The 25,338-nt window shown below is 41.3% G+C and overlaps 1 protein-coding gene across 3 annotated transcripts in view; it reads left to right on the top strand.

Moving 5' to 3' along the window:
• The window catches only part of Tab2 (TGF-beta activated kinase 1 (MAP3K7) binding protein 2), a 54,783-nt gene extending 33,614 nt beyond the window's left edge, over positions 1-21,169 (top strand). For 2 of the 3 annotated variants that reach the window (XM_052750992.1, XM_052750993.1), the window contains exons 3-7: positions 3,254-4,754; positions 12,868-13,028; positions 13,238-13,331; positions 14,334-14,414; positions 19,194-21,169. In XM_052750992.1, coding sequence (XP_052606952.1) covers positions 3,254-4,754; positions 12,868-13,028; positions 13,238-13,331; positions 14,334-14,414; positions 19,194-19,336 — 1,980 coding nt within the window. In that variant the 3' untranslated portion in view covers positions 19,337-21,169. Of the gene's footprint in view, positions 1-3,253; positions 4,755-12,867; positions 13,029-13,237; positions 13,332-14,333; positions 14,415-14,509; positions 14,554-19,193 lie in introns of all 3 variants that reach the window. The other variant, XM_052750994.1, reaches the window with a different exon arrangement.
• The last annotated feature ends 4,169 nt before the right edge of the window (positions 21,170-25,338 follow it).

Genomic DNA, 25,338 nt, shown 5'->3' with positions numbered 1-25,338 from the left:
AAAAGGAAGGTAAAAAAGTAACAAGTCTTAGTTAGGTCTGTGGCTGGGATGAAGACCAAGACCAAAGTGACCTGCGGAGGAAAGGGTTTAATTTCATCTCACACTTCCAGGTCACAGCCCATCACTGAGGGAACTAACTCAAGGGAGGAACTCTAGGCAGGAATGAAGCAGAAGCCATGGAGGAGCGTGCTAACTGGCTTGTTCAGTTTGCTTTCTTAAGCACCTGTGACCGACCACCTTCCCAGGGCTGGTACCAACATCAGTCATCAATCAAGAAATGCCCCATAGACTTGCCTATAGGCCAGTCTGATGGATTCAGTTCCTCAGTTGAGATTCCCTCCCCCAGATATGTCTAGGTTTGTGTCAAAGTTTTAAGAAGGTGGGAAAAGAGCAGAGATGGGGTGGGGGTGGGGGGAGTGTAAGCCATCCCTTAGAACCCAAGTCTAACTTTTCAAATAAAGTAGAAGGTAGAATTGTGTAGGAAAATAAAGCTATACTAAGGGTGTTCAGAGAGTCATTGAAAAACTAGTAGGAAAATAATGTAGGTTAACAAATTTCATGACTTGATGTTGAAAGAACTATCTAGAACACTTATTCATAGCTCAGTGATACACACACACACACACACACACACACACCTGTTTTTGGTTTTTGTTTTGGTGTTTTTGAGACAAGGTTTCTCTGTGTAGTCCATCTGGCCTCCACCTGCCTCTGCCTCCTGAGTACTGGGATTAAAGGCATGAGCCACCACTGCCCAGCACTCAGTGATATTTTAAAACCTATTAACTGGGATTGAAATATAAAGTCTTTTATAAAACAACATAAAGAAGACCTCTAATGTATAGTATACTTCAGTGTAATCTTGATGTATTGAGAAAACAAGCCAAGCATTCCAGAGGCAAAGTGCTGGGCAAAAAAAAAAAACAAAACATTTTTCACTTCTTGTTTGTCCAGTCCTTGTTCAAATGATATAGACTATCCTTTCTTTCTTTTTCTTTTCTTTCTTTCTTTTTCTCTCGCTTTCTTTCTTTCTCTTTCTTTCTCTCTCTTCCTCTCTCTCTTTCTCTCTCTCCCTTCCTTCCTTCCTTCCTTCCTTCCTTTCTTTCTTTCTTTCTTTCTTTTGTTCTTTCTTTCTTTCTCTCTCTCTCTTTCTTTCTTTCTTATTTATATCCCAGCCATAATTACCTCTTCCTCTTCTATTTCTGTTCAGGAAAGGGCAGGTCTCCCATGGGTATCTACAAAACACAGCACATCAAATTGCAGTAAGACTAAACGCCACAAGAACTATCATTTCTTAATGAATCTGGGGGGATTTTCATCAGCCTGCTTGGAGACATTTTAACACCGTTGATTTTTCTCTGTCTTCCAATCTTCCAGTTCTCTGATTCCTCCACCGCCTCTGGTGTCTAAGCTGTGTTGGTTGGTCTCTTGTTACTCATTTCTATTATCAGATGTTTATTGTTTCCTGTCTTCTCACTCACTGTTTTGCCAAAAGAATATTCATCTCCTTGCTTCTTAAGTATGAACAGAATTGTCTTCCCAAAATACTCTTTTTTTTTTTTTTGGTTTTGGTTTTTCGAGACAGAGTTTCTCTGTAGCTTTGGAGCCTGGCCTGGTACTCACTCTGTAGACCAGGCTGGCCTTGAACTCACAGAGATCTGCCTGTCTCAGCCTCCCTAGTGCCAAGGTTAAAGGCGTGTACTACCACTGCCTGGCCCCAAAATATTCTTTTGTCTTTACTTCTCTGTTTGTCTGTGTTCAGTGGCTTTCTCACTTGCTTAATAAAGAACAAACTGTAGTGTCTTATTTTTGTTTTTTAATCCTCCATTACTTAATCCCAGTCTTCTTTATAACCATGTGTTTCATGAAGTTTCCAAATGTGAATCTTCACTTCAGTTAAACTTGCTTCATTCACTTTGTTTGGAACGTGGCTCAGCTAACTCTCACAGTTAGCCCTTCTCTTCACCAAGAACTCTGGAGATCTCTGATGGTTTAGTTTTAGTTTGAGGAGGGCTGTTTGTCAGCTTTCTCCTCCTCTAAATTGTATATGCCCTGTGAATCAAGTATACCTACTTCATTAGTCCAGTCGTGTGTGTGTGTGTGTGTGTGTGTGTGTGTGTGTGTGTGTACACATTAATGTATACAAGTTCTCATGTGTCTAGGAGGAGCCCTGAGGGGAACCTCGAGTATTGTTTCTCTGGAGCTTTCCTTGCCATTTTTTGAAACAGGATCACTGAGCTAATTGAGTTTTGCTCTAATGTACATGTGTTTAGGGCTGACCATTTGGAACTAGGGGTGCTCGTCTGTGAAGAAGACTGATTCTCCCTCTCTCAACAACCATCAGTTGCCTATAGCTCCTCATCTAGGAGTGGCCTTGTGCAGTATCCCCGTTCACATTGGCATGTTGACTGGTATTCTCATTGTGCATGTCTTAGGTAGGCAGCCGTGTTGTTATGATTTTCTGGTGTAGCTTCCCTGTCATGTCAAGAAGACACCGTGTCACAGCAGAAATCCTGCCCCCTGGCTCTTACAGTCTTAGCATCCCCTCTTCCATGGTGTAAGGAGGGGTTGTGTTGTAGAAGTACCCATTGGTGCTGGGCACCCCTCAGTAGGTGGTTCTCTGCATTTTCACCACTTGTAGATTTCTGTAATGGGCTCTGTCTGTTGCAAAAAGAAACTGCTTTGATGAGAGGTGAGAGCTGCACCTCTTTGTGGCTTTAAGTATAAATATTTAGAATTTAGCTGGGGTGTTATAAACCTAGCTAGCTGTCCTTGGCTAGAAAGGTCGTAGGCCCTGGAGAACTGACTGCTGCCATTTTCCAAAACTGTCCACCTGATTGATTGACAGGCTCTATGAGGGGAAGAACTTGCTTCTATTTGTCCTTAGTCTTCCACAGGCTCAAAGACTGCTTCATATATATAGTTGATGTTAAGTAAGTATTTGTGGATAATTTATGACTGATGTGCTACTTTATTTAAAAACATTTTGTTTTGGGTTTTTCTTTTTTCTGTTTTGTTCCTCTGGAATGGGTTTATATTTATCTGCTACTCCTCAGTTTTTCCATTTATACTAGTAGTGAGAATTAATAATTCAAACATATATATATATAAAATAGTTCTCAGATCAAAAGATGTAAGTCTCTTATAATTGTGTTACACATTCACATGTTAGTTGTGGAGTATTTCTGTGGTGATGATAGTTTGTGTTCACTTCTCGTGACTAAGATTGACCTGTTCTCATTTTGCTCTGTAGAATAATAACAACCTGGATGCCTGCTGCGCTGTTCTCTCTCAGGAGAGTACAAGGTATCTTTATGGTGAAGGAGACCTGAATTTTTCAGATGAGTCTGGAATTTCTGGTCTGCGAAATCACATGACTTCTCTCAACTTGGACTTGCAGTCACAGAATGTTTACCACCATGGAAGAGAAGGAAGTCGAGTGAATGGAAGTAGGACTTTAACACACAGTGTTAGTGATGGACAGCTTCAAGGTGGGCAGTCCAGTAACGAACTGTTCCAGCAGGAGCCCCAGACAGCACCAGCTCAAGTTCCTCAAGGCTTTAATGTTTTTGGAATGCCCAGTACATCTGGTGCTTCAAATTCAACACCACATCTTGGATTTCACCTAGGCAGCAAAGGAACGTCAAACCTCTCTCAACAAACTCCCAGGTTTAATCCTATTATGGTAACTTTAGCCCCAAACATACAGACTGGTCGTAGTACTCCTACGTCTTTGCACATACATGGTGTACCTCCGCCTGTACTTAACAGTCCACAGGGAAATTCTATCTATATTAGGCCTTATATTACAACTCCTAGTGGTACAGCTCGGCAGACACAACAGCATTCTGGCTGGGTATCTCAGTTGAATCCCATTAACTCTCAGCAAGCCTATCAGCCTTCGCAGCCTGCTCCTTGGACTACTTATCCTACGTCCAGTCCTTTGCCACATACCTCAACCCAGCAGCCAAATCAGCAGGGCCATCAGACCTCTCATGTCTACATGCCTATCAGTTCGCCAACTACTCCGCAACCGCCAACAATTCATTCATCTGGTAGCTCACAGTCTTCTGCCCATAGCCAATATAACATTCAGAATATTTCAACAGGACCTCGAAAAAACCAGATCGAAATCAAACTTGAACCCCCACAAAGAAACAGTTCTTCAAAATTACGTTCTTCTGGACCTCGAACTGCCAGCACTTCCTCGTTGGTCAACAGCCAGACCTTAAATAGAAATCAGCCCACTGTTTACATAGCTGCCAGTCCTCCAAGTACTGAGGAAATGATCTCCCGTAGTCAACCTAAGGTCTATATTTCAGCCAATGCCGCCACAGGAGATGAGCAGGGCATGCGCAATCAACCTACACTCTTCATATCCACAAACTCTGGGCCATCTGCGGCCTCCAGGAACATGTCTGGGCAAGTGAGCATGGGCCCTGCCTTCATCCATCACCACCCTCCCAAAAGCCGAGTATTAGGAAGTAACTCTGCAACATCTCCTCGAGTGGTGGTCACTCAACCCAACACAAAATATACTTTCAAAATTACGGTTTCTCCCAATAAACCCCCTGCAGTTTCCCCAGGGGTGGTGTCCCCTACCTTCGAACTCACAAATCTTCTAAATCATCCCGACCATTATGTAGAAACCGAGAATATTCAGCACCTCACGGACCCTACTTTAGCACATGTGGATAGAATCAGCGAAGCACGGAAATTGAGTATGGGATCTGATGATGCTGCCTACACGCAAGGTAATGCTAATGTTAAAGGAGGGATCATTCCCCTCCTTTGCAGTTTTCCAGTAAATGCTGCATTTATTGGACATGTGGTGTCACAACAGAGGTGGGCGTCAGTGTGCCTACTCTTCTCTTCTGTTTTGCAGTACTAGCCTGGTTAAACTAAGTGCTCTTCCACTGGGCCTGTATCCCTGGCCCAACTTCCATCTTTCAATGTCTCAAATAATATTATTTTAATATTTGAAAGTATTCATATAAATTTTAATTTCAATTTTATGATCATATAATCTGGAATATTATAGTAATATTATTAGCTCTTCAGAATATCTACTTAGGCTTGTTTTAAAGTATTTTTTAAAGTGTATTTTGTTTTATATGTATGAATAGTGTTTTGCCTGCCTGTATGTCTGTGTAGCAAGTACTTGCCTGGTGCCTATAGAGGTCATCAGATCCCCTGTACCTGGAGTTAAGGATGCTTGTAAGCTACCACATGAGTGCTGGGAACTGAACCCAGGTCCACTGCAAGAACACGAAGTGCTCTGAACCACTGAACCATCTCTCTAGCCCCTCATCCTTTGCTGATACACTGGCTTTATGACTAAGTTTCTTAGAGGGGTCTGACTCTTTGGTCTCATATTGTTTAAACTGATACATACTAAGTGACTCTTCATCTATGCTAGGCTGTGGCGTTTTTTCCAATTCTATAGAGATGTCAGAACATCAAATGCCCAGGGCCCGGCTTGAACTCACAGTTAGCGTCTTGATGTAGTGAGCTGATGCACACATGTATTGTCGAGCGCTGTGGATGATGGTGGTGTACTAGAAGTTATGTGAAGACTAATGCTACCCCACTACCTGTGACTAATGGAGCTGTTTCCTTGCTTGGAGCAGTGTCTGCATTTCTGTAGATTACTAACTCCCGCCAACACTAGGTTCTCCTTCAGGCAGTCTTGTTCTCCCTCCCGGAGAATGGCAGGCTAGGATTGGCTGATTCTTAAATGTAGGACAACACTTTTATGAAGATAAAATACGATAATAGAATTTTTTAAAACAAAGTAGACATGCATTCTTACTTAACTGGACATTATAAATATTAAAGTTATTTGTATTTAACTTAAGAAAACAAACTGTTCCTGAAATGCACTATCTCCATGTTTGTTTTTCTTGCCATTCTCTCTAGAATCTCCTCCAATCAGGTTTTTCCCAGTGCGGTCACCCAGAACTTCTTACTCCCTATGTCTTTGGTGGCATTGTTGTGAGTGTGTAAACTCAGTAGACATCTTTGAACCTTACCTTCCTTCTCTGGAGATGAGCCTCCCTCTTCTCTCTGGGACCTTGTGCATTTCCCTTCAGGTGTCCTCACTGTCTTCCGTGCTGGTTCTCCCCGTCTCTCGGACTCTCACCTCTTTGTTCTTCCGCTTTAGCCCTAGTGAGGTCAGTCACCCAGCGCAATTCTTCACCTCTTTTCTATCGCTGTGTGTTCTTTGAGTGGTCTCGTTTGGTCTCTTGATTTTGTTTGTTTGTTTGGACAAGATAGTCCTCTGTAGTCCAGCTCTGCCCAAGACAAAATCCTCCTGCCTCAGTTTCCCAAGTACTGGAATTAAGGGCCTCTATGACCATGCCCAGCTCTGGCCTCTTGATTTTAAATAACATTATATATACACTCATGACCCCAAATTGGTACCCTAAACAGACTTCTTTCCTGAGTTCAAGGCACTTTATCTGCACAATGGTCCCTGTATTGGACTATTCCATGGAGTTCTCAGACTTACTGAATCCTAAAACAACTTCTGGCCTTCCCACCAGTTTATTCTCCCCATAGGCAGTTACTGGCAACTTATTTTTCTAAAATATCCTTGACTCCTTTATTCCACAGCGACATCTTATTTGACAGAAAATCCTATCAGTTATCCTTTCAAGTATATCCAGAATCCTGTCCCTCTATCCACCTAGTCCCTGTTCTCATGAACGCCACCACCTCTGAGGTGAGTGCAGTAGCGAGCGCACTTGCTCTCACCCTTGCCTCCTTGTGGTCTCCGTGCAGCTCAGCAGCCAGAGGGATGCTGATCAAAACCGCATCAGATCCTGTCCCTGTGCAGGTAATAGCTCCTGAGGAAGTCTCTTCACAGTAAAAACTCTCAAGCTGTACATGCCTGCCAGCCCTCCTCGTCTACTTTTTGGCTTTTATTGAAGTTTTTTTTACATTTATTTAGAGTATGAGTACATGTTTGTGTGTGTTTATGTTCACACATGCATGCTTGTGAACATGCGTATGTGGGTAGGAATGTATTGCTACAGCATTTTTGTGGAGGTCAAGGACACACTCGGAGTTGGTTTTTCTCCTACCTTCACACGGTTTGGGGGATCAGTCTCAGGTTATCAAGTTGTTGGTGTCAAGTGCTTTACCCACTGAGCCGTCTTGCTGCCCTGCTTTCTCCCTTCAGTCACTACCTTGCTTGCTGTGTGCAGCCCCACTGGCCTTCGTAGGCTCCTCTACATAGAAGAAAGGCATCCATCCCGTGGGCCTCTGTAGCTGCTCTTCCTACTGTTTTGAGTTCCTGGAACCCACTGAGTTACAGGCTCTGCTCTTCTTCCCTCCTGTTGAGACCATCGCTTCTGAGCAGCAGGGACACCACCTCGTCCCCTCCCCAGAGTGGCATGCCTTTAGTCGGGCTGGCCACTCTGATAGATGAAGGGAATCAAATACTTCCTCATTCAGACCAGTTTTCATGGTGGAAGAAATTACATGTGTCAGAAAAGCCAGGCTCAGCAAAGTAGTAGAGCTGCCAAAGTGATTGCTCCATCCTCCTCCTCCAGAAAGCTCTCCAAAGAGCGGGTTAGATGGCAGACTGCTTTCGTTGTTTACAAACATACATGTGTAAAATGTTATTTTAATAATACTTAGTGTCCTGTCTCGGCTTATACCTGTGAGTCTATTGTCCTATTAATAGTAATAGAAGTTTTGATTTGTTAAGCAGTAGCATTGAACTGTGAACCTAAAGTAGATATTCAAGTTAGAAAAATTATGAAAAGAAGTTCTCCTTCCTTGTCATTTTTCATCAGTACATCCTTCACCAGTACAAATCATAGCACTCCTATTTGAGATTTAATAAAATTCTGGTTGTGGTACAAATTAAGTGATTTTGTTTCAAAAGGAAATATAATTTAAATTAGTTACAATTTTTAAATTGGTACTTGATTTAATTTTGTGAGCTGCTATTTAGAAATGTCTCCTATAGAACTTAGTTTTAAATTGTTTATTATAATCATGTTATTAAATTACCTCAGTAATTACAAATTGACACCAAGCTGCTTTCTGGTTCACTTTTTCTGTTGGGGTTTTTTGTTTTTTTTTTTTTTTCAAATGAGTCTCTTACCTGTTGGCTCTTCCCTCTCTTTTACGGGAACCACTTTTTAATTTGGCAACAATCTTAGAGTTAAAAGAGACTCTTAAGTCATGCCGAATTCTAGACCCAGGGTTATCCAGTGCACTTGCCCATCCAGCACCATGATACAGGAGCTCCAGCAATTGCAAGTCCATTCTATAGCTGCCTCCTGAGGGCACAGCCCATCTTTGGAGAGCTCTGCTTAGCAATGGAGTCTTAGAGCATTATAGAAGTTATATGCAAATCATTAAAAAGGCCTGACCAAAAAAAAGAAAAGATAAAGTAAATATGTCTCCATCTCTAACCATTTAACTATTTAATATAATTTTATTAACCTTTTAATCTTTCTCATTATAGTCACTCATATATGACTATACATACATATAAGCACATTTTTAGTATATATTATATGCATATGGATATCTGTAAACACATCGGTTAGATAATCACATCTAACCACATATTGATAATTGAACCTGTCAGGATTACATCTGTATTGCAGAAATACAGACTTTCTTATTCACTAAACAAGCCAGCATTACAGCTATATATTTAATGTTTACATGGCATTAGGTATTATAACAAATAATCCAGAGCCTATTTAAAGTACATATAGGATGTGCTTATATGCAAATATTAACTTTTTTTTGAGACAGGGCCTTTCTGTGATCCCTAAATAAGTTGGAATTCATGGTCTCCCTGCCTCATACTCTGTGTCATTACAGATTAGCTGGTAGGCTCTGTTCTGTATCATCCCCACCCCAGAACCAGATAGGAACAAGTTCCGTCTCTACTCCATGACAAGAGAAATGCTGGCAGATCAGCCATGCCCCTGGCTTCTGCAGGCAGAGTTCTTTGGGTAAAGCAGGTCTCTAGCCACACCCAGGTCAGAGTACACTGCAATCCTGCCTCCCACCCTGTCCTGCTACAGTAAATGTGACCGCTTTCTATGTGGAGGCTCCTAGGCCTCTTGTACTAATCTGTGTACACCATTTGTGAACAGAGAGCACTTTGACAGTGTTCACAAGAACTTTTCTGCCCTTCTATCAAGTGAATAAGTGATTGGAAAGAAAACATGTCTTTGTTCTGAGACATACAGATGTATCCTTTGGAGTTTATGAGTGAAGATGAGTGAGTGTCTTGAAGACACTCGTATTTCTTACTTGTGAGCATGCCTGTTTTTGAAGGGTGCTGAGTCTACTTTGCTGACGTGCAGTGACTGTGCTCACTTAATGTTTTGAGTGCTTTACTTTTGTGTATTCAGATTTGCCGGTCTTTTCCCCTTCTGGTTTCTGGGGTTTGTATCATAATTAGAAAACCTTTTCCAGCTCCATGATTTGGAAAGGCAGACAGCAGAAATCTTGTGCTGTTTCTCTTTAGTTATGCTGATACTCTTTGAAACCACATTGAACTGGCCTCATGACATTCCGTCACAAACTTGAAGACTGCTGTCTCCTTTTAAAGGAGAGATCTGTCTAAGCTGTGAGCATCCTAGTGTCTGAAGTAAGCGTTAGACAGTGTCTGTACCTAATGCTGTAAGTTGCATGCAGTCTTAGTTATGTACAAAGAATGCCAACAAGGTAGTGCCCAGCACAGGTCTCTTCAGTACTGAGTGTGAATGAGGTGGATGTCTGAGGTACAGAGATCCACATTAGCCTCAGTTTTCTTGTGTCTGTTCTTTGAATTACAGGCCCTGCTGCAAGATCTGATTTCAACTAGCCTTAAAAATGGCAAAACAGATGAAAACAGGATGCTTTAAAAGCTGCTGTCTTGAATCTTTTGTGATTCAGTCACCAAATAAATGTCTAGTAGTAATACAGCAATATATAAAACAGATACACCCTGCGCTGCCAACCCTGTTGAAGTCTAGAAGAATTTAGATTTGTTTTAAAAGCTGACTTAGGCATATACCTAATTTAGGCACATTAAATCATATAAATTTAAGACTTGAGAAATAAGTACCTACTACATTTAGTGGCCAAAAAAAAAAAATACCTTTTTTCCCAATAATTCTAAAATCTTTACATCCATCAATACCTAGTACGTTTTACAATGGATTGTCTTAAAGTGGATTCTCTTTTAATAGTTTTGAGTTTTATGTTTCTGGAAGAACTAGGCTTTATTTAAAGTGCCTAAAAAATATTAAAACTAACACCATCTAGAACTTGAAGTTTCTTTTTACAGTTTCTAATAAAATTAAGAAACATCTGTGTCCATCAGAACCTGGCAGAAGTTGAACCAAGGCAGCGTTCTCTCTGAGGTGCCTAGACTCCAGAAGCAGTGCTAGTAATTAACCACTCCAGTTTGTGGTTGTCTTCACAACAGAAGGGGTGCGTGCTTACATTACTTTTATCCATTAATTTAATTTTGGCAAAAAGAAGACTTAAGAGGCACTTGCTACATTTTTAATTCCCCATTTCCATCTGTTTAAGGCTCCCTAAAGAGTCCTGATATTGCTGTCTTCTCTTGCACTGATCTCCCTGTTACTATAAACTCCACAGGGTGAGGAAGTTGCCTACAATGTAGTAGCCTCTCAGCTCATTAAAAGAATGGATGAGTGGAATGTTTTGTTATAAAGAGCATAAATGTGAATTATTTAAATCTACTTTGCAACTGGAGAGATTGCTCAGCAGTGCTCTTATAGTGGGCTTGGATTCAGTTACTAGCACCTACATGAAGAGGCTCACAACCATCTATAACTCCAGTTCCACGGGATCCTCCTCCCTCTCCTGACCTCTGCAGGCATGAGGATTACACATACATGCAGGCAAAGGAGTCATACATAGTAAATAAAATAGCTTTGTAGGTTTTGGGGGAGGGGGTTGGTATTTCGAGACAGGGTAGTTTTGGTGCCTGTCCTGGATCTTACACTGTAGACCAGGCTGGCCTTGAACTCACAGAGATCTGCCTGGCTCTGCCTCCCAAGTGCTGGGATTAAAGGTGAACACCACCACCGCCTGGCTAAAATAGATATTTTTAAGAATCTTTTTTTTTCCGCTTATCTCTATCTCAACAAATACATTTATTTAAGATTGCACTTACTGTGGTCACTAGTAACAGTTTAAATTATCCTTGTCAATTTTTTTGTTTTCTGTGTCTTTTGTGTTCTTCCTTGCCTGCTGGGTTTAACCATGTTCTTTATTTTTCTCTTCATTATTTTCACTTAGAAACTGGGTATTTTGTTTAGAAATGTACCTTCATTCCTGCCATTAGTAATTTCCTAAACAGGTAGCGTGTTGGCATATAAGAATGGGTCTTCATGTAAATTTAAGCCCTTACAGAGAAGCACAGGAGAAGATGTTCTGGGGCATTCTTTCCAAGACCATGGTATACTTCAGATTCTGTACTTCCTAATTCTTTTTCTTTTCTGGTATGTTAGTCTCACTTTGCTTTCAACAGTCTCTGCCATCCTCCCACACTCACACAGTTGTCTTGTAGTTTTAGGCTCAGCTTTTTGTTTGTCATCATAGTCCATCTTAATTTTCTTAATTACTTCAGCAGCTGCCTGTCATTGATAAAGTCTCCCAGACTTTGAAAGTGTGTTTCTTCGTCTGCACTCTTTGATAATTTAGTTAGGTGAACAAATTGTTCCATTATCTTCTAGAATTATATTTTTATTTTCTTCAATTTGGGGACATTTTTAACCATTATCCTTCAGATCTTGACCTTTCTCCATACTCTCTGTCTTCCCGTGGAATTCATTTTTAAATGTCCAGCTAGCTATACAACATTTACCAAGTGATTCAGTCTGAAAACGGTTCCGTGTAGCCACTCCACTCACCATGCAATCGGCATGGAGTTTCCAGACCTGAACAGTAATGCTACTTCATGCCTAGACCCTGGTTTACCTGCTGACTGTAAGTTGTAAGCCTGTGTAGCATGGACACTTAGGCAGTTGGAATACCATGGTAAGTATCTGTGTATCCAAACATTTCTAAACATAGGAAGCACTAAAAATACTGCAGGCTTAAGGTACTTTCTCACATCAGCTTATTTTCTCTGAGTAGTATCATCCCAAGGTGTCTTTCTAATCAAGTGTCCTAAAAGACAAAGTTCCCATTTCCCAGGGCTTGCTCCCAGTGACATACACCAATATTTGACAGCTTGATAAGCTTTTCTGGGTAGCTCAGCATTCATGCTGCAAGATTTATTGCTTCTTTTAGAAACCCTACTAAAATAGTTTCACAAAATGTAGTCTGAGAATGAGAAAAAGTGTTTGTTTATCTAAATGGCAGTTTTAATTTGCAGCTTGAACAATTTGCTAATATTCATGTGGTTTTCTCACTTGTTACTTACATCAAAATGTATTTTCTCCATTCCATATTCCCTTATAAAATATCTGTAAAATTGTCATGTTAGAATATCTCGTGCACAGACCAGTGTATCATGCAAGTGGAGAGAGACTTGTCCTTTCCAAAAGTCAAATGTGAACTACAGAGCGGCAAGTAGGTTAGTGTCCTATGCTAGAACTGTTTAAAAGGTATTAGACTACAGACAGTCTTCAGCCAGAACATAGGTTTAATCCAAACCATAAAATTTTAAGTGTAGAATATTTGCTTAAATACTTGAGACAGTTTCCAGAGTAAGAATTTTGAAATTTTGAGTGCTTAACAACATTCTGTTGTAATGTAGCTCTGGGATTCTTGGCAAGCTGTCACAGAAATGTTTGGCGGTCTCCATTATCATGTCTGCTTAGGGTAGCCTCTGGAGCGGGTGGGTTTCACACTTGTGTCCTGTTGCAGCTCTGCTGGTGCACCAGAAGGCCAGGATGGAACGGCTTCAAAGAGAGCTCGAGATGCAGAAGAAAAAGCTGGATAAACTCAAATCTGAGGTCAATGAGATGGAAAACAATCTAACTCGAAGGCGCCTGAAGAGATCAAATTCCATATCCCAAATACCTTCAGTAAGTCTTACACAACTGCTGTGACCTCTGCGCTTGCACAGGAGAGTAGGCTGGCTGCCACAGTGTAAAGGCTTGCTCTAGTTCTCTGCAAACGCTCTTAATTCATACTTGTTTTTCTGTCCTTCCCTTCCCCTGCCAAACTCCGTTCTTTCTTAACTAATGACATGAGAATTCAATACAAACCTTTTTTACATGGGATTATCTTTCAGCTCGAAGAAATGCAGCAGTTGAGAAGTTGTAATAGACAACTCCAGATTGACATTGACTGCTTAACCAAAGAAATTGATCTTTTTCAAGCCCGAGGTAAAGTTCAGTGCATACTCAGCCGAAATTTATTGAATTGATCTGCCAACTCTTTTCCCTGACTGAGAATAGACTTACCAGTCACTGTCTCAAAGTACTCAGCTTTGGAGCCAAGTAGTGCTAAAGAACAATTGGCTTTTTAATGCCCCCTCCTCCCCAGTAAGTATGTAGTTGGTTCAAGAAACCAGACACACTCAGTAGCCTTTAGATCTGCTGTAGCCCTGTGGTAAGGGAAGACAGTGATTGTAGGTCTAGCTGCGTGGTCAGAGGTTTGGCTTCCGGACATATAGAGTCCTAACAGGATTTATTAATGGGGATGTATCCCTGTAACTTTTTCCTTTTACCTTTCAAGAATTGCATGTCCTCATTTCACTGGCACTGTCTTAATTGATTAAATAGAAAAGGACATAAAAGGAGAGTTATATATTTTTAGGACCATGATAGGGTTTTATACTTTTTTGAGCAATTAGTAACCAGCAATAATTTCTTATTGCAATAAAAAGTACTTATATTTAATTCAGTTCCATAGAAAACCTAAATAAAATTTTATCACTGAAATCTAATTCTGAAGTTGGGGAAGTAACAGAAATATATAAAATTTAAAAAGAGGCAAAGGAAACTTAACAAAGAAGTCTTAAATTATACTTCTGTGTGTAGTCTTAACATCCATTATACTGAAAGATGATGGATTTTGCTTAAATTGATTTTAAATGACAATAAGCTACCATTTTAACTTGTCACATAGAACCAGAGGTCTGCTTCTAATTCTTTCTTACAAGCATTAATTTCATTTCTTCCCAGTTTACCACTTGCCTGTTTATGAATACTATCTTATACCTATATTTTGAGATATGTTTTTGAAATCTTACATATAATTTGAAATTAAGAGGGTACAATTTAAAGCATTTCTGTTTATTTTTAAAAAGAAATGCTTGCTTTAAAAATAAAATTAAGTATTTTTGAGCTATAAATATTGATATATTTACTTTTTATATATTTCAGGACCACATTTTAACCCCAGCGCTATTCATAACTTTTATGACAATATTGGATTTGTAGGTCCTGTGCCACCAAAACCCAAAGGTTAGTGTATCCATTAAGTGTGAAAACTGTTACATTTTGAAAAGCAAAATCTTAGAAAATTTTAATTTTTTTTTTTTTTCAACCTTCCACTTTAGAAGTGCTTCCAACTTTGGCATTCCGGAGTGGATTCATTAGGAAGGTGTTTGTTTATTTTCATTTACATTCTGGGGTCGGTGGGGGTGCAAAGATGTGATGTACTTAACTCTTTAAGAGTCGTGTTTGAAACCCTAGTGGCCACTGTGTACTCCCAAAACAGAAAGTACAAAGGTTATTCTCCTTACATTTTTAAACAATGCTGAGGAAGTCACCTTAGAGAAATTCAGTTTTTTGAGAACATTGTTTTGTATAATTTTGAGTAATATATCCTGAATTCCAGGTGAATTTCAGAACGTATCATCTAGTAACATTTTACAGCATTGACAGTCACAGAATATGTGTGCACCAGGCTGAGACATGTTGAAATAAGTCTGTATTTGAGCCAGGCATGAGAATACGTATATAAATGAAGATCATATGCATAAATCTGACTGACCACAGTAAAAGATGTAGGCACATACATTTAGATCACTATAACACTGTTAATCATTCATGGTGCATAATTTGCTTTTAGCCCTAAGAGAAGTTAAATAAAAAAGAATAAATAGACATTAAGGGAGCAAATTTTGACTACAAGAACACATAATTGGGCAAGGTACAGTTGGTGAAAGTGTAGCTTTTGCATGGGATTGAGATTAAGTTGTCAACTAACTTAAAATAGAAAGATGTCACTGAAAGATATCCATGCAACCAGAAAGTAGGGGAAACATACTATTAGCAAGTATCCAGATGCTTTAGAAAACAGTAAACACAAGAATCGTCAAACAACACGGAGACAGACAGATGGAAAGGCAAGAGGACGAAGAAGTTACAGAGGCCGTGCCAAGTCTGCACTTAGCAGTGAATGAGTGCCTTCCATGGAAATACATGACCTCTCCACCAACTGGGAGAGCTAACGGGTGAATCCTAAAGCGGGATTCACCCATGCGCTCCCTCTACAGGAAACTCAGTGTAGACCTAAAGACTAAAAAACCAAGAGATACAAAAGTGTTTTATTTAAGTGGTAATTAATAGAAGTCATGAGTGGCTATATTAATCAGACAAGGTATTTTTTTAAGTCTAAAGTTGTCTCTAAGGACAAAGAATGTGATTTTTTTGTATATGATAAAAGGATATATTCAATAGGAAGACAGGCATTTACAGAGCTATCTTAAAACGTGTTTTAACAAATTTAAGATCAGAGTCATTTCAGCCATCTTTGAACCAGTCCAATGAAACCAGAAAATGCACGGAAAGTAAGCAACACATTCTCCACTCTTCACTGGGTCTTTGAGGAGAGAATGAGCTAGAGATACGTAGCTCACTGACAGGGGTCTACCTAGCAAGTCCAAGGCCTGAGGTTTGATCCCAGAACCCTGCTTTTGACACAGAAGTATCTGGAGGAAAACAGAAACCAAACACACCAAAACCTGTGAGAGGCAACAAAAGCAATACAGATGTTCAGTTTATAGATAACGCCTGCATTAAAAAACAATAACTCGGCCTAATTATATACCTCAGGGACCTAGCATAAGAAAGTAGGCCCAAAGTTAATAGAAGAAAAGTAATGAGGAAGGTTAAACATAAATCAGAGAGTTTAAAAACAATAGGAAATCAATTAAAACATTTGAAAAACTAAAATTATAAACCCCCCAAAATTGAAAAGGAACACTTGCAGATGTTTGATGAGACCAAGACTGGGCAGAGACTTTGCAAGTAAAGGGAAGCTCTAGGCCCAGATACCAACAAACACAGATGTGGGGGTTCTTACTGCACTGTTAGCAACACTCTGGGAAGTCCATCGCATGGCCAAATGGGAATTACCCCTGATATACAAGAATTGCTCGACATAGACAGATTAGAGTACGTGGTATACACGTAGAAACAGAAGAAAGCATGCCGTGTCAATAGGCACATAAGAGCATTTGATGGAAATCGGTCCACAAAGATTAAAGGATAAAGTGCAAGATCCTGCAGCAGGGAAGAGTTCTTCCTGTGAGATCTCAGGGACTGGATTCATTCTCTGGAGCCCATACAGTAGAGAGAACTTGAGTACTCCTCAAGTTGTCCTCTGAACTCTGTACATGTATACATGTGCTCTGGCATGCATGTACACACACACACACACACACACACACACACACACACACACACACACACACAAGTTAGTAGAGAGAGTCAGTAAGCAAAGGGGAACCTAACTCAGCATATGAAGGGCCACTTGTCCAAACCACACAGATCATATCATAGTGGGGAAACTTGAAAGCCTTCGTCTAACGTGGTACAAGACAGGAACGCCCACCATCTCTCCTTCTTTCAACAACAAAAAGGCATCCAAATCAGAAAAAAGGAAACAGAATTGCCCCTAATTGCAGAAGATATGATCATGTGGTTATGTCCAGCTGCAGTTTCTCTTTATTAATTGGTTAGCCAGTTAATCACATTCTGAAAACGCTATGTGGAATATTCCAGAAATAATTTATAAATTTTAGATAGAATTTATTAGTATAGTGTTATAATCTGTTTTACTATGAGATATTACTCTTTTAATGTGCCTAGTTTATAATGTGCCTAGTTTATATGTTGTTTTATAGGTGTTTGTATTTTAAGAAAAGACATAGCATATATCAAGGTCAGTATTAGCCATGGTTTCAAGCATTCACTATTAAAACTACTTAGTGAATTCACTAATATTGTAGTATATAAAATCAGCCTTATGTTTCTTTGAATTCACTAATATTGTAGTATATAAAATCAGCCTTATGTTTCTTTGTACAATTATGCAAAAGAAACTCATAGATACCAAGAAAACAATTTCATTCACAGTGATAATCAAAAAGATAAAATACTTAGGAATAAACTTCACCAAAGAGGCAGAAGAATTTTATACCAGAATTATAAATACCAAAGAAGGAATTAACAGAAAAATTCATGTTCATGGATTGGAAAAATTGTACTGTTCAGATATCTAAGATACCCAAGATGATCTCCAGATACATTTTTTATGTGCACTGGTGTTTTGCCTGCATGTATCTGGGAGTGTCGGATCACCTGGAACTAAAGGTAGATAGTTAGGAGCTGTCATGCTGGTGCTGGGAATTGAACCAGGGTTGTTGGAAGAACAGCCAATGTTCTTTAACTGCTGAGCCATCTTCAGCCCCAATCCACAGATTCTGTGTAGTCACTATCAAAATTCTATGTCATTCTATATAAAAATAAGAAAAATATCCTAAAATTCAGACAGGAAAGATTCAAAGTAGCCAGAGCGATCTGGAGTGAGGACAGAGCTGGAGATAACATACTCTTCTTTCAAAGTAGAGGACAGAGCTCCAGTAATCCAAACAGTCAGTGCAGACATAGACACAGCCTGACACCAGACCCGTGGAACAGAGCAGAAACCAGCGTGTCTTCGATAAGGGACCAGAAACATACAACGGTGTTTCAGTAAATGAGACTGGCGAGGCTGAAAGCTCCATATACCAGTCATGGGATTGACCCCGACCGTACTTCACACGCACGTACTAGCTCAGCTGGAGCTGGCAGGGTGGTGATGGTAAGGACACTTGGTGCTAGCCAACCTCGATGACCTGTGTTCAGTCCTGAGGATCCACGTGGTAGAAGGAACGAACCAACTCCCTCTACACGCGTGCTATGATGTGTGCACACTCACATGTACATACACAAAATCCATAAGTGTTAAAGCAATCGGCTAGATTACAATTTAAATATAATAGGAAACTGGCTAGATAAAAATGTCCTGTCATTGTGTTGAGGATGGTGACTTTCGGTTGTGACAGCTAAAAAGCTGCACAGCAAAGGATCTCTGAACACAGTGTAAAAGGCTCCCTGCTGTTTGAATCCAGATTCAGTGTTCTTCCATACCATGTCTAATTTTAAAAAAATAAAACAGGAAAATGTGAGGATTTTTTTGACACGGGCTTACTTTTTCAGCATTTGTTATTGACATAAGTGTAAACACACATTTAGAAAGTAGTTGTTGAGGCCGGGCGATGGTGGTACACATCTTTAATTCTAGCACTCAGGAGGCAGAGGCAGGCAGATCTCTGTGAGTTCAAGGCCAGCCTGGTCTACAAAGTGAGTTCTAGGACAGGCCCCAAAGCTGCACAGAGAAACCCTTGTTTCAAAGAAGAAAAAAAGGAAGGAAGGAAGGAATTAGTTGTTTAAAAACAAGGTTTATAGCACATACTTAAAACCCCAGCACCCAGGAGATTAAGATGGCAGGAGGATTGCTAGAACTTAAGGCTAGCCTGGGCTACATGGGCAGACACAGTCTCAAATAAAACAGTTACTAAAGACTTACTTTCTCAGTAGATTAAAAAAAAAATACATTTCATGGAAACTTCCCTTCCTAGTAAAAAACAAATATCAACACTACTTGAATGGGAAATGGAGCTCATGATTACTCTCAAAGGAACCTTTTTCATGGGCTAACGTGACACTCAGACATTGTAAGGAGTGTCCTTTCTCCTGGTAGACATTAGGACTGTGAGGCTGTGTTTTCCGTGAGGCTGTGGAGGTGTTTGTGTTCATCCAGTGACTTCCCAGAGGGAAGCGCAGGGAAAGAAAGCACATGGCAGTCAGTTCACCACTGGCCTGCGACCTCAGTCAGTCACCAGGGATTTGGTGGACTCCGTGGGCTTTCCCTGCTTCTCTAACTCTTCTCTTCCTCTGGCTTCCCTGCAGATCAAAGGCCCACCATCAAAGCACCAAAGACTCAAGACACAGAGGATGAGGAGGGCGCTCAGTGGAACTGCACTGCCTGTACTTTTCTGAATCACCCGGCCTTAATCCGCTGTGAACAGTGTGAGATGCCTCGGCATTTCTGAGCCAAAGGCCGCGTGTCTCCTCTACAGCCGCATCTGAAATTCAAGACAGTCGTCTGTCGTCGTCGTCGGGGAAACGCTTCACTGCTACACAGGGTTTAGTCCAGTCGAAGGTGTGACGAGACGGTGGCCTGCTGTGTTCAGTGGCAGTCCACAGAGCTAATAATACCTCAGTCTAACGTCATGGGCAGTAGAGGTTCGTCACGTGAGAGGTGACCCGAGAGACTGGGCTGCCTGCTGCCTGACCATGTGTCACTGTCCACGATGGACCATTCTCACCCCGTCAGGGCCTCGGCGTCCCCAGTCCTTCTCCCTCCTGTCACTACTGATCTTGACAGGAGGAAGGACTAGGGTGATAGCTTTCTGTGTTTTTAAAGCTTTTGGTGAAACACTACATACACGAAGAGAAGGAACAAGGTTTGACTATGTAAAAATTCTGCTGCCGCATAGTGCCAGTGGATGCGGGCAAACTTCACAATCTGTGGTACTCTTGGCCTTGTCTTTGTCTTCTCAGAAGACGTCTCTGTGAAGCCAGCATCTAGGGTCTGGTGATGAAAAGGAAAGCAGTGTGCATTGTCTGTACAAATCCGCAGTGAGCGCCCCAAAGCCTTCCCTACTGTACAGATCTCTCGCGTCTGCTTTAAGTGAGCTCTTCATTATTTTCTTATATTTCTATATGTATAGTGTAATAGACTTTTGTTAACTAATGTTCTTTTTCCCTTTTAGTAGGCACAATCATGTTCCTTTTTAAGCCTTACTGAGAAAAGCAATGCCATAAGATAAAAAAGCATTAATGAAATGAAACTATGCACAGATAACTTCCCTCTCCTGCTCCTGTCCTTCGTCCCCTTGGGTGCCAGTGCTCTGAGAAGATATGCAGGTGCTGCATGGGAGTTGCAGGAAACACTGCAGGCATGTCGGTAGGTCACACTGTGCACCGACTTCAGCAGTGGGTGACCAAACATGTCGTTGTCTTCTGCAGCAGCTTAAAGCAAAAAGTATTTAAACCCACTGACACCTTGCCCCATGTGTGGGTGGTGTCCCCCAGAACTTCACGGGAGGTTCTCGCTGGGAAAGTAGTTTGAGAAGCAGCCACATCTGCAGTACCAGCAGCTTTTTTTCTTCTTGGAAAGAAGTGTAGCTGCTGTACTGTTGGGACAGTCCATTTCTAACCTGACTTGGTGACATTCATGTGTATTTATAAAACATAGTCATCTTTAGACAACTGAAGACAAGCTGGAAAAAAGAAAGAAAACAAGCAGACTTGAACACTGAAACAACCTCAGACATCTCTTATCTTGATGATATATTTTTGTAAGGAAAATAACTATTCATACGATCAGGAATGTATATAACTAAATGAAATCAAGAAATAACTGCGTTTAAAAAGAATGATGAAATTATCAGTGCTTAGAATGGGGCTAGGGAAGTGCTGAAATACAGCAAAAGATGGGGAGTCATGTAGATTGTCCCGCTGTCAAGGTTCCCAAGTGGCTGTTTTCACTAAACAGGATTATTGCAGATGAGCGTTTTAGGGGTCAGAGCCTTGGCTCCAGGCTTTGCCTCGTGAATATGGAAAGAAATATGGCAATCCTAGGTCACTAGACAGCAGGCCCCAAACCTCGATCATTTGATGCATTTTGTTTTCAAAGTAGGCCTTGTTTTTCAGCTTCCTCTGCAGTTCTATGTGAAGATTGGTAAATCAGTTTTTACTTGTTTTATTAATAAAACGTAATTTGGATATCTTGAGTTGATGGTTTTGTGATTTAGCTGGGTAAACTATCTTTGTAACAGATAAGTTATTTATAAAAATTAAAAAACTTATATTCTAATGTGGATTTTGTGACTTGTTTTTGAAGTTTGTGGGACAGTCTGTGCCCCGCACAGTGTTCCCTGGTTAACTGGAGTCGGGAAAGTGCAGCACCTCATCTTGAGTCTTCTCAGAAGCTCCCAGCTTCCCCTCAGTTTGTGGATTTTTTTGTTGGTTTCTTTCGAGTGTCTTAATTGGTTGGCTGGCTACTTCGTTTTTGTAGACAGGATCTCACTATGTAATCCAGGCGAGCATCAAATTTGCAGTTCTCCTGCCTCAGCCTCCCAAGTCCAGTGATTGTAGGCATGCCTTGTTTCTGGCTGCCAGGCTTTTTAACTGATAAAAGCAACCAGATTTCAGCCGAGGAATAAAGTGGAGAGCAGCTTCTTCTCATGGTGTATTTTAACTATTCGTTTCTTTTTAATTTTTAAAAATTCTACCCTATCGTTCAAAAGAAATGTGACTTCTTGGATTCTCTGGCCCAGTCAGTTCATGTTTGCTAAGTCCCATGATGCATTGGTGCCGAGTGTACAGTGGTGCTTGAAGAAAACTCTCAGAGTCACACTTGTCAAAACATTAAGACTAAAGAGTTTTTCTGAGCTTGAAAAGTAAAAGACACCATGTTTGGTGGTGTCTCTAACATGGTCTGTGCACGAAGGCATGATACACTGTGAGTTTTTGAGACCTAGTGAGAGAAAAACTTCTTTGCCAAAGAACAGGAGGCCTGAACACAAGATGGTGGTCTGGAAACTACCTTTAGAAATTACTAAAGCCTCAGAGAAGGGTACGCCACCATCCTTAGATTACCACCACACTATTCAGGGATGGGAGTGGGCAGGTCATATAAACTGAACATGGGGACACTTTCTGGAACCTTAGCCAGGTCAGTGCCCAGAACTCATGGTGGGAAGAAACATCCACCTCCCAGGTGTTCTCTTACCTGCTATACATGGGTTTGCCATGCGTGCACACAAATAAATGTGCAAACATAAAACACCAGTCACTGTCACTATGTTTAGTATATACACAGACCCAGGTTGCAAGTTTTCATGAACAAAGTCAGATTTGTTTTTCTTAATCACCATTTTTACTTTTTAGGTGTTTGGTCTTAACTGCATAGTAGCCAGGGCTGTCCTCCCAGGTACAGTGATGACAGACAGGTTTTTATGTCACCATATCCCATTTACTTCCTTTTTTTTAATTACATGTAATGTGTGTCTGGATGTGGGTTTGTGTGTGTGAGCAGTGTCCACAGAGGCCAGAGGTAGTAGGTCCCCCAGTGAGCTCCTGACATGGCCCTCTGCAAGAACAGGACATGCTCTTAACTGATGAGCCAGCTCTCCAGCCTCTTTCTTTTTTAATCACCAAACAGCCAATCTATTCTATAAAAATAATTTTGTATTGAAAAATTGAAATCATACATAAAATTGTATTAGCATAGTCCAGAACTGTTTTAGCTCCTAACTCTAAATTGATAAAGCCTTGATAAACATTAAACTTAACTGACGTTTTGTGAGTTTCCTCTTCCCCAATTTAACGCTAATGGGAAATTTTAGTGAGTGATAGAAGTTTCAGAGGTAAAGAATGCTCAGTCCATAGCTGAATTAGCCTGGAAAATAAATGTTTGTACCAGAGACCATTTCCAGAATTAATGCCTGCTCACAGTTAGCATAACTATATAGCAAAATATATTCCTCTACAAGTGAACGCACTTTGGGCTCCAGTTTCTACTTTATCGTGTGTGTGTGTGTGTGTGTTTACTATCCTGTTGCTGTGATAAAACACCATGACCAAAAGCCACTTAAGCATGGAGTTTCTTTTGGCTTACATTCCAGAGGGATGAGTCCAGCATAGCAGCAAACAGCAGACATTGTGGCACATGCAGGAAACAGCCAACTGGAGTGGGCACAAGACTCAAAAGCCACCTCTCACCCCGTGACATACTTCCTCCAGCACGGCCACACCACCTAAACCTCCCCCAAACAGTGCCACCTCCTGGGGACCAAGTCTGCAAGTCCCCAAGACTGTAGGGGACACAGCTCATTCAAACTACCATCATGTGTGTGAACGCACGCCACAGCATATGTGTAAGCAGAGGACCCCTTGCTGGAGTCGGTTCTAGCATGGTTTCTGAGTTTGGAGGTCATTTATCAGGTTTATGTTACAACCAGCTACGCGCTAGGTGAGTTCAGCGGGAGCCCTGATGCCAGCTTTTTGTTTTGTTTGAACCTACAATCTTACATCCATTTTACTTGAAGACGCAGCGATACTGCTGCCTTTTTATTACTGCTTCCACCTGAAAACACAGTTGAGCAGCTAAAGTCTCATCAAGAAAACAGCATTTGAGGGCTGGAGAAGTGGCGCAGTGGTTAAGAGCACTGGCTGCTCTTCCAGAGGACCCAGGTTCAATTCCCAGCACCCACATGGCAGCTCACAACTGTCTGTACCTCCAGTTTCAAGGGATCTGACACCTTCACATGCAGGCAAAACACCAATGCACATAAAAGAGAGAGGGTAAAAAACATTTCTAGCTGTGTATTTATACGTTAGGTTTTCTTCCTTACGTGAGCCTGGTTCAGAGGGGTAGGGTAGAGGATTAAAAGCTTCGCACCACGGGTGTATAACTGATCCAAACCTTTTTCTTATTAGGAGCTATATTAAGGCCTTCATCTCCACAGCATAATTAGCAGGAGAGATGCTCTTTTCTCAGTTGGTCTGAGGACATCTCCATGGAGCAGACTTTGGTGTTTCAGTCATGGAGACTGAAGTCCCCTCAGTGTCAAAGGTGGGTTGCTTTACAAAGGCATGTATGTGGAGGAGTACACATGTGTGCAGGTGGGCGTGCACATGGAGACCCAAAGATCCGCCCACCTCTGCCTCTCTAGCACTGTGAGTGCAAACATAGGCCACCACCCATAGCTGTGGGTGGGGGTTATGGGAGGCTGATTTGGGGCCTCATACTTGCAAAGAAACCCTTACCATCAACTATCACCTCCACCTGCTTTACATAGTGGGGTTTTTTGTTTTTGTTTTTGTGTTTGTTTTTTTAATGTCTAAGGCTGGCTGCATGTAACAAATTATTTCTCCAGGACAACAAATGCTGTGTTCAAAAGACTGACTCTGGTGACTGCCCATGTGCATTTTTGTGTGACCTAAAATAAACCCTCTGAGCACTCCAGTGCCTCCCTCTGGAGATCTCTTCCTCCTCTCAATCCCCTTGCTACCCAGTCATCTCCATCACCACTTACTGATCTCTGCTCCAAAAGCACACCGGTCCCCATGGCTCTGTAAATAAGCACTAGTATCTTTTCCATGGACTTTTTTAGAAAAAACTCCCACCTGGAAGCCCAGCTTCACTTCCTGGTTCTTACTCCACTCCAGCGTTGTAGTGTGTTACAGTATAGTTGGAGAGAATGCCTGCCTGGTCTGCGGGCTCCTGTCCAGTAGCCCTTCCTGCCCTCGGGTATCTACTGTGCTCCCCTTGCTCTCTCTGTGGGATCAATTCCATAGACACCTCTGACATCCGAATTGGCCTGATCGCTTCCCTGAGAGAACTTGCACATGCCCTTTAGTATACTGTTGTCCACCCTGTTTGCCCTGTCTCTAATTCAGTTTAACCTATCAAGGATAAAGGCCAAGATTAAGAAGGTCTTGGGCTAGCAAGATGGCTCCGTGGGTAAAGGCACCTGCTGCCAACGCTGATGCCTTAAGCTCAGTCCCTGGGACCCACATGGTTGAAGGAGAGGCCGACTCCCCAAGTTTTCCCCTGACATCCACATGCACACAGCCATGCATGCCCTGTGCGTGTGTGCACGCGCACATACCACATAAAATACATTAATTTTTTAAAGGGTGGCGAGGCCCTTGTACACTGCACCTTCCCTCATAGCCCTTCAATGCTTTCTGCCAACTTGGGGTTCCTTATTGCTCTGCTCTCCATTTACATGTACTTCTGACAGGGTACTCGCCCCTCCCCCTTGCAAGGTAAGAAGGGATCAGCTGGAAATGTAGCTCAGTGATAAGAGCACTTGCCCACCACACACAAGACCCTCGATTTGTTCCCTGGCGTCATGGGATCGGGTAGGGGACAGAGAGATTGGTAATTATTGATGGTGATGATTCTTCATCTGAAGGCCAAGTAATGTTTATAACATCTATTCAGCCTCACCACTGAGTACAGCCTTTGGAATTTCAT

Source organism: Peromyscus californicus, unplaced genomic scaffold (assembly GCF_007827085.1).
Source record: "Peromyscus californicus insignis strain IS unplaced genomic scaffold, ASM782708v3 Scaffold_22__1_contigs__length_63687245, whole genome shotgun sequence".
NCBI lineage: Eukaryota > Metazoa > Chordata > Mammalia > Rodentia > Cricetidae > Peromyscus > Peromyscus californicus.
Note: the sequence above shows the minus strand (reverse complement) of the source record. Positions and strands in the feature narration are given on the sequence as shown.